The 16510-nt window shown below is 35.4% G+C and overlaps 1 protein-coding gene across 1 annotated transcript; it reads right to left on the bottom strand.

Moving 5' to 3' along the window:
• Window positions 1-964: 964 nt before the first annotated feature.
• Window positions 965-4141, bottom strand: MS3_00008805 (uncharacterized protein; the record flags this gene model as incomplete). The annotated part of the gene is made up of 2 exons (XM_012943596.3): window positions 965-1598; window positions 4118-4141. 2 exons carry the CDS (start codon window positions 4139-4141, stop codon window positions 1152-1154), a joined length of 471 nt encoding a protein of 156 aa, XP_012799050.3. The 3' UTR covers window positions 965-1151.
• Between the last annotated feature and the right edge of the window lie 12369 nt (window positions 4142-16510).

Genomic DNA, 16510 nt, shown 5'->3' with positions numbered 1-16510 from the left:
AATCTTGTAATATAATGACCCTATTGAGTTAATCAGCAAAGGATGTACAAATGCTTCCAAATGCACTGGTACGGCTGAGATTGGGGAGAGTTAGCTCTCCTTCTCAAAATGTTCTTATACGGCTACATGCACACAACCACTGACAGAGAAGTCGTACTCACTGCTTTCTCGCGGCATTGCTGTTGTTTACGAAATTGACAGGACGAAAAGCGAATGTCCGGTGCTTTAACCGGGTTGTTGAATATGGAGCACACACCTAGGGGAGGTGGAAAACCCTCATTCCAAACCAATGGTTCACATGGTCTCTAGTATCCTAAAGGAACAAACGATGTATGAACCAAACGTTGGTCATTTGCTACAATCAGACTGCATCTCGTAACGTTGCTTCACTGCCTTGTGATCAAACCTTTAGGTCGAAGGCTACAGGTGTGGCCCCCTAAGAAAACCATATGCTTCGGTTTGAGCACTTGTGGAATATCCCAGCACCGAATAGCCAAATCGTCCTTACATGAAACTCCTCAGCAATGAACATCCACTATCCACACTCGAGACTCGAACGTAGGACCTTCGATTTAGGGTGAGAAAGAAACGGACGTATAGTGACTCCAGATTTTCATTGGTAGTCTAGCTTAAATTGACTCACGAATTCAACTATTGAAATTACTACAGTCTTCACAAACCCCCACTCTAATAAAAATATAATCATTCGTATAATCAGACTGCCTAGTTGGGATCTACGTGACAGTAGCAACTGATGATTACAGACTTTAAATGACATGTCTTGAAATCATTTGCAATGGTGCAAGTGCATCCACTCTTTGTGTTCTCCCAAATTCTAATCTTCTGAATTTTTCATATCCTTTTATGTCTCGTTGCATTACACTCGTTGAATAACATCCTCAAACCTCAATGTTTCCAATTACTGCTTATACTTTTACTACCTCTACCACTACGGGATTTGAATCGACAACTGCATCTCTGTGCTAATGTGGTATGGCAACTCGAACTGATGTATGTGCGTACAAAGTTCTATGTTGTTGGTGAATGTCTGACTGATTGATTGACTTACTAATTTGTATCATCAAAAAAACCTTGACAAATTGAATAACTTTATTACAGTTAATATCAATGAACAACTATATATAATCATTTTATATCAATCCAGGAAACATATGGATTATATCATCCAATGATTTATGTTTAATTAATTGTTCCGTTAATTGTGTCATTTGATGATGTGAATTTGCACAAGGATATGATATACCATTCGGTATATCAACATTTAAAAATTGACATAATGATTCCCAACCATCACCAAGATGATGTATTAGAAGACGTTCCGGTGGTACAATTTCTTGTACTAACCTGTTATATTCATCATAACATTCAAGTAAAATTTCATCATCATCTAAATTAATATGATTTTTTTGAAATGCAAATTTTAATGAATCTTCACTCATTTTATAAAAATTTGAATCAATTCCTAATACTTGATCACCTTCTTCAATTTTAAGTTTCCATGGATCCGTAGATTTTGGTAAGACTACTTTACGTAAACTATATAACCAATCATATTTATCACGTATTGTTAATAGAACCTAAATGATAAATAGATGAATAAAATATGTACAAGTTAATAATGAATTGAATGAATTTAACATCTTGACAAAGAACTATGGATCAAAGTTAACACTTGTTAACAAAATCTATTCGTTATCTTGAAAGATTCACATCCTTGTCGTCTAGTGGATCTATGCAATTAGACAAACAAATCATTGATTAACTAATGAGGATATCTAAAACATAGGGAAGCTATGTCACTGTCTAGATAAATGAATGACAACCTTTTAAATAATAAACAAACAAAGATTTTTTTCTTTAATGATATATACATTCTTCCAGTGGTCGATTGAATCATGAAGACCTCGATATTTAGGAGAACGATAGAATATCATGGACTGGTTGAAAGAGGCTAGATGATTTGAACTGCGCAGATGACCTGATCCTTCCATTCCATATAGGTTAAGGAAACCATTGTAGTGGAAGCCTCTGAATCATTAGGCCTCAACACATATGTCATACAGATTGGTCGATCATCAATACAACTATCTATGATTTAAAGTTCATGCAAATAGAATGATAATTGGGTAAGCAAATGTGATAATTAGGTATAAGTTATGCTAAAAACTGAACGTTAGTGAATATGTAATAAGAGCAAAAATTATTTTTAACAGTTAAATTCATCAGTCAATTAAAACCAGACTACTATGAAAAACCTGCAAACACTGGCCGGTCTTTTAGTTCTAGTACAGGATTCCTCACCAGTGCGCACCCAAGATCCCGCATGAGGGACTCCAACTCACGACCTTCGGCTTCAGGGGCGAACCTTGAACCTCTAGACCACTGGGCCGGCATCAACTTCAACCAGTCCACAATATTGCGCGGCCGTCTACTATTGTCTTCAGTCAGTAACTGTCACAAAACAGACCCTGTTGAACTCCACTGGCTACGGTTTCTCGCTAGAACTCCTGGAAATACCTTATGAATTAAGCCACTGGTGAGCACATGGTGATCATTATCAGAATAGGGTTTTTGTATCTGTTGTGGTTGCAGTTACTCACTGAAAACAATAGTGAACAATCGTGTAATCTCTTTGATTGTTTGAAGTTAGATGTTAAGATTATTGGATGACGGCTCAGTGGTGTAGAAGTTCAACCTTTATTTACGATACCAGAGGTTTTATCTTCGAGTCATGCGTGCGGAATCCTCGATGCGTGCACCTCAGGAGCCCTATAATAGGGTGAAACGGCGTTCCAGTTGTTGTAGGTTTATGATGGTGGTCTAGCTTTAAACGACTCATGAATTCAACTGTTAAAAACAATTACTACAATATTCAAAAAATACCATCCTGATAATAAAGTATATGTTGCAATGAAAATCACATGAATATATTTCATTATATTATGGCAAAAAGAAGTTTACAATTTTCTATTCTGTCTTCAAACGGCCGTTTCATCCCATTGTGTGACTACTTAGCAGTGCACATCCACGATCTCGCCTCGCGATATTCGAACTCAGGACCTATTACTCTCATGCGTGAACGGTTAACCTCCAGGCCACTGAGCTGATCAGCATCCATCGGTGTTGATGTCTAACTTCAACTAATCCACGAAATTGATTGATACATCCACCATTGTCATCAGTGAGTTACTATCTCATAACAGATGCAGTTAAACTCCAATGGTCACAGCTTCTCACTAGCAATTATTAATTGTTTGACAAACCTTTTATACGTCCTTAATATCATATTCACTACATATAAAGTAAGAACTTTATATACATTTTATGCATAGGTTTTCAGTTATATAATTAGGAAAATATAAATGACCACTTTCCTTTTTTCCTCGTTTATACTAAATAACGTTTGCATATAGTGATATTCATTATTCATGTTCTAACGTATTATTATTTAATTATTTATTTAAACACACAAACATTGGCACAAGAAGGCACTAAATAGATATACGCCATATAAATCACACGATTTGTGTGAGAGCTATGATACTTTCCGAGTGCCTACACCGAAAAATGTTGTTTTCTCAGGGGACAAATCTCGGAGTCTTTAACTTGAAGGTCTGATCCACATGGTAGTGGAGCAACGTCAGGAGATGAAGTCTGACAGTAGCCAGTGACCAGTCATTGGTTCATGCACCATTTGTTCCCTCAGGATCCTGGAGCCCATGTGCACCACTGATTTGAAATTAGGGTTTTTCAGCTCCCATTCCTGGGTCCGCCGTATCCATCGACTCGGTTAAAGTATCGGACATTCACTTTCGGTCCCCTCAGTTCCATTAACAATGACCCTGCCGCGAGAAGGCAGTGATTATAACTTGCTTAACGGTGGTTTTATGCACGTGGCCATGTGAGAGCATTTCAAGAGAGAAAGCTGACTCGCTTCGCCCTCAGCCGTAGCAGGACTTTTGCTGATTCATAAAATCATTCTACTCTCGAGTAAATTCAAAATCTTATTCACAACTATAGCAAAATACATAATGAAATACTTAGTATGTAGTATGACTTAGAATAAAGAAACGAAAATATTGACATCTATATTTACCTTGGCATTAGGATACATAGTCATTAGTTCCTTGTAGAAAGAACATGATGGTAGATCTGTTGTAGCTATATAACCATTTAATAATTCATTTAAACCATTATAGATTTTTCTTTTATCTGATGTTGTTTTATGTGTTTCATCAATAAGTTGTTGCCATATTGATATATCAGATTGTTTTTTAAATATAATCTCATACATATGATAACATGGTTTTGAATAAATAATTTCTAATGCTTTTTTCATACTATTTGTACCTGTTCTTGGTAGGCCAGCTCCAATAACTTGGATTGTTGTTGATGTTGTTGATGGTGAAGTTTCCATCATCATTATAATCACTAATGGATCAATTGTCATTAAAAGAATGACATAGTATTTATACTTTAAATAGGTCGAATGAAATACTCGTTTAACATGTCTGTGCTTATTATATAGATACATAGATAGAAGTGTGGATAGATAGATAGATGTGTGGATAGATAGATAGATAGATAGATAGATAGATAGATAGATGTGTGGATAGATAGATAGATAGATAGATAGATAGATAGATAGATGTGTGGATAGATAGACGGGTGGATAGATAGATAGATGCATAGATAGATTGTGAGATTGATGGATCGAAATAAATTTAGCTAAAACTACAAAAATCATATAAAATTCTCTAAATGAATTAATGATGACATAACACTATTAATTAAGTGAATAAATGTTAAAATATGTCTAATCAAATTACATAACGGGTATTAAAATTAATTAGTGATTTCATGAGTCGATCCAAGCTGGACTTCTAGAGATTAAGAATTGACATTCGAAACCAAAGGTTTCGAGTCCGAATCCGAAATGTAGGATCATGGATGTGTGCTACTAATTAGTCTCATACTAGAACAAAACGAACGCTAGTGGTTTCAGGTTTTCAATGGCGGTTTAGCTAAGACTAACTCGAGAATTGAAGTGTGAAAAACTGATCTTAGTTAAATCATTAATAAAAACTTAAAAACACTGGATCGTTGTTTTATCCTCGAAATTGGGCATCAACTAAAACGGATTCATTATTTAATCAATGAAAATTTAATAATATTTGCGAAATTACATGCTCACTAGTGATTACTTACTTGCTAACTTACGCTCGCTAACTCTCACGGAGAATGATAGGCCGCCCACCATGATCTTTCATCGAACTTTATTATGGCCGATCTTTCCCAGTTATTTTCAAATTCTCTTCATTCTTTCAGTGTCTGTCTTCAATTTCTAGTGCAATGATTGAATAGTAAGTGGAAACAATTGGAAAGGATTGTCGAGTATAGAGTTAGATTGAGAATGCTGGTGGGCGACGTATTCTCTTTCATGAGGAGTAAGAGGTGTAACTAAGTAATGCAGAACATATCAGATGTGAATATAACCAAATTTGTTGTTGTTGTTGTTGTTGTTCAATAAAACCGCAATGTCTAGGAATTTTCGGGTACATTCAGTCAACTAAATAAATGAGAACTAAATATAAGAGCATAGTTTCATTTCGATCGTTTAGTACTTTATACATATGTGCTTTATGAACATCTCGGTGTAACACATTCCTATTTGCTTCAATGAGAATAGTAAGTGAAGTGATATTTATAACTTGAAATGAAAATAATGTTCTTGACTATATCATTCATGCATTAAACAAATAGAGATGCTTTATACATAATAAAATGTGCTGTGTGTTACTGATGTTGACAGACATAAGTAGTATATGTGTAGCGACCTACTTTTATCAACGGAACGCGATTGATATAATTAAAACAATTATTATTATATATACGAATATTCGTCAAGATTAGATCGAATAGTTTGACAGTAATTGATCGCCGAGTATAGAGAAGTCATTATATGTGAAAATTATATTTGAAATATTCTCAGCGACTGAAATATAACTAATTTCAAACGTTTCGTCCAGCTAACTTGTCTGGACTTCTTCAGGGTAATAATCAATCTCAAAATTATCAAAGAAATATATCGCTTTTAACAATCAAGATTATACTGTGTTAAACCAATCATATTTGGATGTTGATTTTTTTGTGTAAAATAGGATAAAATGTGTCAGTTAACTACAAATCATGTGAAGAATTCAACTACATGGAAATACTTAACTGAGTAACCAAGTTTTATGTGTGTGTGTGCGTGTGTGTGTGTAGGTGTGAATGTGTGTATGTGTGAGAGATTGATATCTAGGAATAAATAAATAAAGTTCAAGTTCAAGGATGAAAAAATTGATAATGAAACATCGATGTACATGTCAAAACATAAATTGTGTTGTTTAAAATACTCATTGTGTTCTTTCAATAATAATAACGATGCATGTGATATTAAAAAAACAGGTTTAAACAAGAGATAGGTTCCAAATTTTACTTGTCAAACGAAATTTGCCAGGTAGTTGCCAGTTGAATACCATCTTTTCGGTTCAGGCTGTTCTTGTTCGCCCATATATGCAGCGCTTCTGTTGTCAATCTTTCTTTATGGGTGTTAAAAACTTTCTGAAGTATTTTGGTCCTTTCAAAATTAGTCTTGTGTTATGTTTCTAAAGCATGTAATGCTATTGCTGACTTATTTTCAAGTTTCTTTAAATCGACCGAGGATTTTGGAACATTTTTCAAGCATTGTTTGTGTTGTTTCAATCTTACATTCAATTGCCTGGATGTTTTTCCAACACAGGTAGCATTACAGTCATGACAGTGAATCTCATACACAATGTTCTGTTGTTCTTCCTTTGCTAATTTGTCCTTAACTTTCACTAATGTCGATCTTAATGTGTTATTCCAACGTTTCGTCCAGCTAACTTGTCTGGACTTCTTCAGGGTAATAATCAAAATCAAAATTATCACATTATCACACACACACACACATAAAACTTGGTTACTCAGTTAAGTATTTCCATGTAGTTGAATTCTTCACATGATTTGTAGTTAACTGACACATTTTATCCTATTTTACACAAAAAAATCAACATCCAAATATGATTGGTTTAACACAGTATAATCTTGATTGTTAAAAGCGATATATTTCTTTGATAATTTTGAGATTGATTATTACCCTGAAGAAGTCGAGACAAGTTAGCTGGACGAAACGTTTGAAATTAGTTATATTTCAGTCGCTGAGAATATTCCAAATATAATTTTCACATATAATTATTATTATAACCAATTGTACTAGGGATTGTTTTACCGTACTCGTTTGTTTAACTGTATCAAAATACAAACATTCTTCTGTTGATTGTGACCTTGCACGAATTCGGCTGCGCTCAGTAACCACACTTGCAACCTGGCACGATCTCGGTATCCTTTCGATATCACTAGATCGTCAACAAATACATCTCGACTACAACCATCAACTGCCTTCTGATATTTGGCTTACGGAGGATCTTGTCGGTTATCTAGCACGTAGTCTTCTTGTTGTGGTGATCATAGTCAAACGTGACTCAACGCCTTACTACATGTGTATCACCAATGGAAAGTGAAACTTCTAGCGCTAGAAGAATAGGAACATTGAAGAAAAATGAACGAGAACAAAGAATAATCGGTGTGGAATAAAAAAAACAACAATGAAGTCTGAGATGATTGATTGATATTTTGCAAATGAAGTATTTACTGTAGGATTGTCAGATTTAAGTATGACGTTCTGTAATTTTATCTTCGAACACATTCATTACGCTACAAATTGAAGGATACACATCATATCGTGACACTAGATGTAAAAACTTATAAATGGAATAATCTCTTAGCTTCCAAATCGAACACATCGGCCAGACTATAATTTATGGGTCAATCAATCAGATTTATGATAACAGATCTTGGATTTTGACGCGAAATTCAATTATCCAATAGGCTTAATATCGTTTAAACATTTTAGCTGATGTCATTTCATGATGAAAATCTCAAAATCTAATCCCTATCCTTAATCATCAACTGAAAATCATAATCTGTATCTTTCACATAGGTTTAAGACACTCATTTGGTCGTAGTCAGTAGACGGTGTAGAACCAATAAAATGTCACCGAGCCTAAGACAAAGTATACGGTAGTTGAGTCAACGAATATTGAGCAAATCAGAGATCCACGTCAAAGACAAGAACAATCAACGCTCATCGATTGATCGTATGTCATGGACTGGCACATGTGGTAGTGGTCTCACTATCTTCTCTGTACTCATTCTTACTAATATATTTCCTTGGTAACTCATTTCGTGTTATGAGGTCTTCAAAGCAGCCATAGTACTTTGATACGTTGAAGGAGCAATTCACGTAAGATGTTGACCGCGATGTGTGACTTCGAAATTAGATGGTTCATCACACCATTCCCGTCCGACTGGAGTAGGACCCTAATCATTCGAAATAGATCATATACGTTGGTGATCTACAATGGACATTCTCGAGGTAAATTTGGCATCGCTCGAAGCTCATTCATAGATTGTAGGTTTCACCATACAAACATCTGAATAAAAACAGTTTGTTCAGATAAACAATTAAATTTATCAATGGTAAATAAGGTTAAGGATAATTCTATAATAAAACGAAACAAATTAATCAGTAACATTGTAATCTGAATATTGTTTATGGTTAAGATAAGAACTACTTTTGTAAACAAGCTATGACATGTGAAACTATCCATTTATTTGTGTATATTATTGTCATTGCACATTTGATAAACAATATGAGACCGTTTAGTTTCGATTCAATTCATGTAATATAAATAATTTTGTTTATATTTAAAACTAAGTAAACTAAGTTTGTTTAAACTATATAGATGAGCACAGATGAGGAGTCCCACAATAGGACGAAACAGTCATCCAGTGCTTCCAGGTCTTTTATGGTGGTCTAGCTTCAATTGACTCATGATCTCAAACATTGAAACTATGCTTTGATAGAAATTAGTTGTGTAGTACATTCCGTTTGTTAAAATTATAATGGATTCAAGGGTAAATTGAAATAGAATAGTTTACTATACAAGTGAAATACAAGCACATCCAGCTGATGAGTCCAAAAATAGGACGAAACGCGAGTCCTGGATCCAACTGATGGCCACTATTCATCTTTGCTTATAAAGCTTGTAACTTAAGGCAATATGAAGGCAATACACAAAGAATGCATATATGCCAATAAGACACTGATTATTACAGTCCTAAACATCGATTGGAGGATACAAGTAAAACAACACCAAGTGAATCAAGTAAAAGTTTGTTGTTTTTTGTATTGGTTTATTTATTCTTTCTGTTGACGTTTTGGATTGCAGTTGATCAGTTTCTTTCTTATTAGAATATCGAGCTATATCATGAATTGATACTATACTATAGATAATAATACTACTGGATGCCGGCTCAGTGGTGTAGAAGTTAAACGTTCACCCCTGAGACTGAAGGTCCTGAGTACGAGTGCCACGTGCAGGATCGTGGATGTTCACTTCTGAGGAATCCTATGCTATAACGAAATGGCCATCCAATATATCTAGGTTTTCCATGGTAGTCAGACGTAAGCCTTTTAGTTTACACTTAATACAACCAACACTCGTCAAAAATATTCTTGTAATGTTAAGCTGTTTCAGGTTTGCTATGTACATAGAATTTGTTAGTGTCTATCCCATATGTTTAATGAAGAAAACGGATGACTTCAAAAAATGATTTCAAACTTCCTAAGTAAGTAACATATGCGATCTCATTTACAAATAACATTCAGAAAGAAAGATCCGTCCAATTCTTTCAGCGTTTCCATGGTGGTCTAGCTTCAATTGACTCATGATCTCAACCACTGAGGTTACTATTATATCCATAGAAACTTCTAATATCATTCAACATCTGCCCAATAGTGACTGGCTTCAAGAGGTATTTCCTGGAGTTTTAGTGAGAAGCAGTGACCAGTGGAGCTCACCTGGGTCTGTTGTGAGATAGTAACTCATTAACGACAGTGGTGGATATGTCAGTCATTTTCGTGGATTAACTGAAGCTAGGGATTGCCACCGTTGAATATTGTGACGAGTCGCACAATAGGACGGAACGGTCGTCCAGTGCTTCCAGGTTTTCGATGGTGGTCTAACTTCAATTGACTCATGAATACAACTTATAAATTACTAATTTCTCCACAAAACCTTATTCTGATAAATATAGGAAAACCAAAGTTACATGTAGTGGACCTATTATTATTATAAATATTGATCATACAATGTGAATTCCATGACAAACCTTACAAAAAAATAAAAGCATACCAATGACATAGCCTCTTAGTTTGTTTTTATCATATTTTTAATGAACAGTTTAAAAAATGCACAGTACTAGACAGTTATTCATATCTTTCGCCTGTAGATCACCAACGTATATGATCTATTTCGAATGATTAGGGTCCTACTCCAGTCGGACGGGAATGGTGTGATGAACCATCTAATTTCGAAGTCACACATCGCGGTCAACATCTTACGTGAATTGCTCCTTCAACGTATCAAAGTACTATGGCTGCTTTGAAGACCTCATAACACGAAATGAGTTACCAAGGAAATATATTAGTAACAATGAGTACAGAGAAGATAGTGAGACCACTACCACATGTGCCAGTCCATAACATACGATCAATCGATGCGCGTTGGCTGTCCTTGGCCTTGGCAGGGATTGATGATCTGTCTTATATTCATTGATTCAACTATCAGATGACTTGGCTAGCGTTCAGTGACATTTCACTAGCCCTACACATCTGAATAGCAGGTTAAAATAGTTTTATCACTTATGAAAATTAGTGCGATTTGAATTATATTCTATAGATCTTCAAGAATCATCTTGTTTTACACTTGAAGTCGGTTTTCAGCACATTAAAATAATGAGAAAACCTGGTTGAAACCCAAGAAACGTTTTTGCAGAAAACCTTCACGGAATGGCGAAATATCATGCTGTAACAGCTTGGTCACATTGTGGCTGATGAAGAATTGTATCCATCGAGATTTATTTACAATGCAACATAAAGGTCGACACTCCGAAGGTATTATAGTGAACTGAGACTTGATAGGGAAAACCAGTTTATTGGTTAGTGCAAAAATGTAGTGGCGTCGAACCCTAATCACGCGACTTTTGAAGCCAAGCATATAATTATCGAAAAAACTGATATTCAACATTTGACACGAAGAGAAGGTTAACTGTGAAGAACGCAGAACATTAGTTCGATTCATCGGATGGCATGGCTCAGCCTTGCAGGTGTGGTCATTCTGTATAACGTGTCTTTACTTATGTTAAGTATATTGCTTTATCTCCAGCCTGAGTGTATTCTTTAGAAACCCCAGTCATGTTGTTAATCGTTACGATGGGGTTAGTCAGTCACATCATGACACATCTACAATTTTAGGATTAAGTCTATGATCAAGATAGTACTAACAACGAAGTAGACCATAGTTCTGCCAAACTACATGGTGCTTTCGTAAAATGTGGAAGTTATACATTCACTGACATTATTCACACATCCTCCTTCAGTGTCATTTACATATTTCATGTTTCTTCCAATTCTGTTGCTATTCTAACTACTCTCTGCTTTCTCTCCCGTGTTGTCAAACCAATCTTCTGCTGGCAGGCATTCTGTTTCCGATTTCTACTAAATACTACTAGTGCCTGTCAGCACAAACAACATACATCACATTATGAATACATTCTGCATCAAAATTATAACCTCAAGTGGGCACTGAGTTCAAAGGTGACAGGGCTGCAAACAAAGAATAATTTCTGCATTTATAACAGGAAAGTTCATCTCCAGTTGATCAATCTTCAACAATAATCAAGACCATGAGCTCGTGTGTTGAAATATTTCTTACTGCATTTAACAGTTTATGTGCCCTTTAAAATCTGAATCTTTTTGCTGTACGATAAACGTTCTATTCACACTGACTCAAAGGAAAGCGAAAACGGATAGATAAAACAAAACAAACTCAGTGATCTTAGTCATCTCGACGCTAGACAATAAATCAACAAATCGCAATCGGATGTCGTTTTCCAAGACTACCTGAAGTCTTCGCAATAAGTTCAATATGTTCATACCTCAGTTCGGTAGTACATTCTTCTAATAATCGATTTAAGCTGTTGTATCAATGCAAGATACTTGACTTCTCTCTGAATGACAGTGCAACATCAATTGGCAGTTAAGTTGACAGATGCATATTGTTTTGTATAACAGCTTCATCTAGTCCACAACGGTATCACATGTGTAGAAACAACCAATCCTACTAAACAAGCACTCTAGTGAAACTCATTTACATTGTTCTGTACAGTAGCTGTACAAACCAAAGTACTACCCTGTTCATATAAAATTTCCATATACATATCATCTGATTAAACAATCTTCTTTTCAACTGTTAGCTATATTTGAGATTGAAAGCTCATTCTACTTCTTTCCTTGGCATAAACGAATGGTATTTTTTTCCAAACATTCGCAACTATACTCAATAATCGATTCGAACCTTGAGTTTCGTTGTGTATATGTCCCAAATGTCTGTTACAAGTTTGCATATTTACGAACAGGCCTTCGAATATGTCTTCGACACATGATGTAAACATGTCAGCTAGCAATGACTGTTAAGGACTATGCATAAAAACAACATCAGTTTGTCGAAAGAATCCATGGTACGTTCTTGATTTTTGCGGAAACTCGTATATTAATAATATTAAGGACGGACGGACTATCAAGAATCAATTTGCAATTTTGAGGTGATAATTTACGTAGAACACCCCAGAAACTTGCAATACGTGAGTTCCAATTATATCTGAAATGGCTTGAAGTTAGACAATAGAAAACTATACTACTACTGACCTATGATCGCACTGGTTGATAGAGAAGTCGATTTGTTCGAAACTATACTCGAGCTGACGTCGTAACAATTACTTCCATCGCCCATCATTGCTCTATTATTTTTCCCTCCACATCAATTTATCTCCAGCAACCTTTCATCAAATCCATGAGATTACTTAGTCACTTTATGTAAGAGTTTAGAAGCATTTTGAGTTAGGGATACGATTTATTCCAAGACTCTCCTTTAACTCTTAAACGAATCTCTACAAACATCTCCAAAAAGCAGTGGTACCATTGAGTTTTCTGAGAGACTAGGATCAGTCAATCCAACGGTGAGTGATAACTAACATTCAACTTACGAAACGACAACATAAGCAATTTATCTTAGACATTAACACCGTCGGATGCCGGCTCAGTGGTCTAGTGGTTAAGTGCTCGCGCGCGAAGCCAGTAGGTCTTGGGTTCGAACTCCGCATGGTGCGAGGTCGTGGATGCGCACTGCTGAGTAGTCCCATGCTAGGATCGAACGGCCGTACAGTGCTGCCAAGTTTCCCATGGTGGTCTAGCTTCAATCGACTCATGATTTCAACCTGTGAAGTTTCTAAAACTCTCCACAAAACCCATTCTGATTACAAATTTCAATTCATGAAGAATTCAAGGTATTCACATGCATAAAATCACAGTTAGACAGGGATTTCTCTCTGAAATATTATTATAAGACTTATTTGCAATGAAGCGTACGATGAACTGGGTAATGTCCAGTAGTTATGTCAACTCGACCACGATAGCTAACAAATAGAAGACAGAATTAAACAAACAAAATGCAAAAGTGCTTATCAATAAACTTATGTTACTGAGGGGAGTTTGTATTGATAACTCCAACGACAACTGTAATATCAAGCATGAAATTCATTATTAAGTTAGCTAGATGTCAAAGATTCATATCTGAAAATATCACATCCAAGGTTCTATGCTGAAAAAACGACTAATAACGATATGGTTTACTGAATATTATTAAGTAGTATAAATGTTATATACAAAGAAACAGGATAAGAAAGGAATGAAGTGTAAACTGATAGATTTATCTATACTTATAAACCAACAAAGTAATGCATTTAAGTTCTAAGTAAGTAACTAGTTTATGAGGATAGGCAGTAATTCTAGAATAGGATAATTGATAGAGAATAATACATTATAATCTCATTCAAACAATCCATACCAAGTGTTTTTATTGCACAATATTATCAACCAGAATGATGCTCTTAACCAATCGGACTCACTTATTATAGGAAGATGAATCATAAAATGAATTAATCATTTAAGGAGCACACTTTATAACAGTGTGAAAATCTTTGATGTAGTTTTATTGAAACTACAACAGAGTGAATCAATAGATGAAATTTACTATATTGTGTTAATATAATTTAAAAGTTTCAGTCAAATGCAAATTATGCAGTTATTTTGTGAGTCTCAGTAGATTCTGAGTTTTGGAAAAACAATCTTTCGTCTCTTTTATCCCATCACATTAACAGGATAATACAGAAAACGAAGCCAAATGGACTATAACAGCAAAGAGAAGAAGTCATGTTCAGACACTATAGAAAAGCGACAAAACTCAACTAAGTAATAGGTGTGCTCCTTGAGCGACGAGCTAAATTTTCGACAACTAAGCTGATTTCGCTGCCTAATACATCTGGAAGACTGTTGGTTCACAAATTCAGATAACCTGGCAAACTTAAAAGTTGAGTGATTCATTGAGTGTTGAGTGGAAGCTACTATTCCAATCCATATCGTGATTCATGAGATTAATCATTTTAGAGCCATATTCATATAAGTATACACTGATTAAACTCAACATTTCATAAACTAAATCTGAATAGCGAAGTTAGACAAGTAGAACCACTAAATCTTGAAGTATTCAGTGAATTGGAAAATTCGTCAGCTATTGGGAAATTCAGTGACTGATGTGTGAAGTGTACTAGTGATTTGTGAGAGGAAACACAAACAAATAATAAGTTTGTGTGATTGCCAAATCCTTCTCTTTCAGTTTGTGATTGTATCAGATGAGAATAAAGTCAGTCTGGAGCGAGACGGTCACATTGAATTGAAATGATGATATAATAAACGGTCTTTGCTTGTAACTTTGTCATCAACCATTGGGAAAATCAACAACTTCTCAAAAATCATAACACTCAGAAAAATACCAGGGATCCTACCTTTGCCTTTGGATGTATACTCATCAGCTCTCTGTAGAATGCACATGCTGAAACATCGCTCTCAGCTACATAACCGTCGCATATTTCACTCAAACCTCTGTGTATCATTGTTTCATCTAGTGTCGTGTTGAAAGCTCCATAGAACAGTCTCTGCCACTTGCTAACATCACAACGCTTGTTAGTCACAATTTCAGTCACATGATCGCATGGTTCAGAGTGAATTATTTCCAGTGCTTCATTTTATAGTAATAACTGAGCGCCCTTCATCTGAAATTTACTATACACTTATTATCTCAGATAATGGCATTAACCTGGCTGATACTTAATAATAATAACATAAACAGGTATTATAATGGTTAAACATGTTCTCATCCAGCTTCAAATTATGGCCAGTAGCTCCAGTGAAGCAGAACTATCACCACCTTCAAGGTGAACTGAATGAGCAAAACCTGTAATCCCTTTGCCTGACGATTCTGAACCTGACAATGTCAAACCTCCATCTTCCGAGCACTCCGCATCTTATCCACAAACATCACTGTTCCTACCTGATTCTCCGTGCAACAACTCCTTTATCTCTTCGTACAGTATGCCAACTCTAAGACTGGTTACCGTATAAAGCCCGAAACCCTAATAAATAAAATTGTCAACGTGATCTACCAGTCAGCATGTTTTATTAAGGCCGAAATCCAAAATTTCAAACGGCAAACTCTCCAGTGGTTTATCTCATACATAACAATATGCTGATCGACTCAGCAATGTTATCTGTCGGTTACAAAACTCTTTAGCCGAAATTAACGGTTGACCTAACTAATTAACACACATCACACATATATGGTATCATAATATTGATAAAAGTCTTGAAAAACTCACCAAGTCTGGATGTATTTTAGAGTTCGTGGCTGGAAAGTTAACGGAAACAGTGGTTTACTTCTGCAATTCAGTTGTATACAACCTCACTGATCACACACACTCAATTAAGTTGAAGGATATTTGCCTTGTAGCAATCAAAAATGAGTGACTAATTATAAAAGAATAATCCGCAAATCTCAATCACAACAACATTGAACGAAGTAACCTTTGACTCGATAGATTGGATGCCGATTTATCTAATTTGATTATTCCTTCACAGCTTTCCATTGTTTTATTCAATTAACGCTCTCTCGGTAATAATATGGGTAATTTCAGATCTCTAGCTTATCAGGTCAATCCATGGTGTATTTTAAATGCTGAAACCAAGTGCTCACCTGATATTTCTGGTTTGAGACTGTGTTGATAGTTACAAAATGTACCTCTTAGGTCACAATTCAGACGAAGGTGGAGGCTTAATAATATATGTGCGATCTCGTATTGTGTACACTATAATTTCCATAGGAATATGAATTCTTAGACGATGTTATAT

Source organism: Schistosoma haematobium, chromosome 6 (assembly GCF_000699445.3).
Source record: "Schistosoma haematobium chromosome 6, whole genome shotgun sequence".
NCBI lineage: Eukaryota > Metazoa > Platyhelminthes > Trematoda > Strigeidida > Schistosomatidae > Schistosoma > Schistosoma haematobium.
The sequence above is the reverse complement of the archived record's forward strand: the minus strand, read 5'-3'. Positions and strand labels throughout refer to the sequence as shown.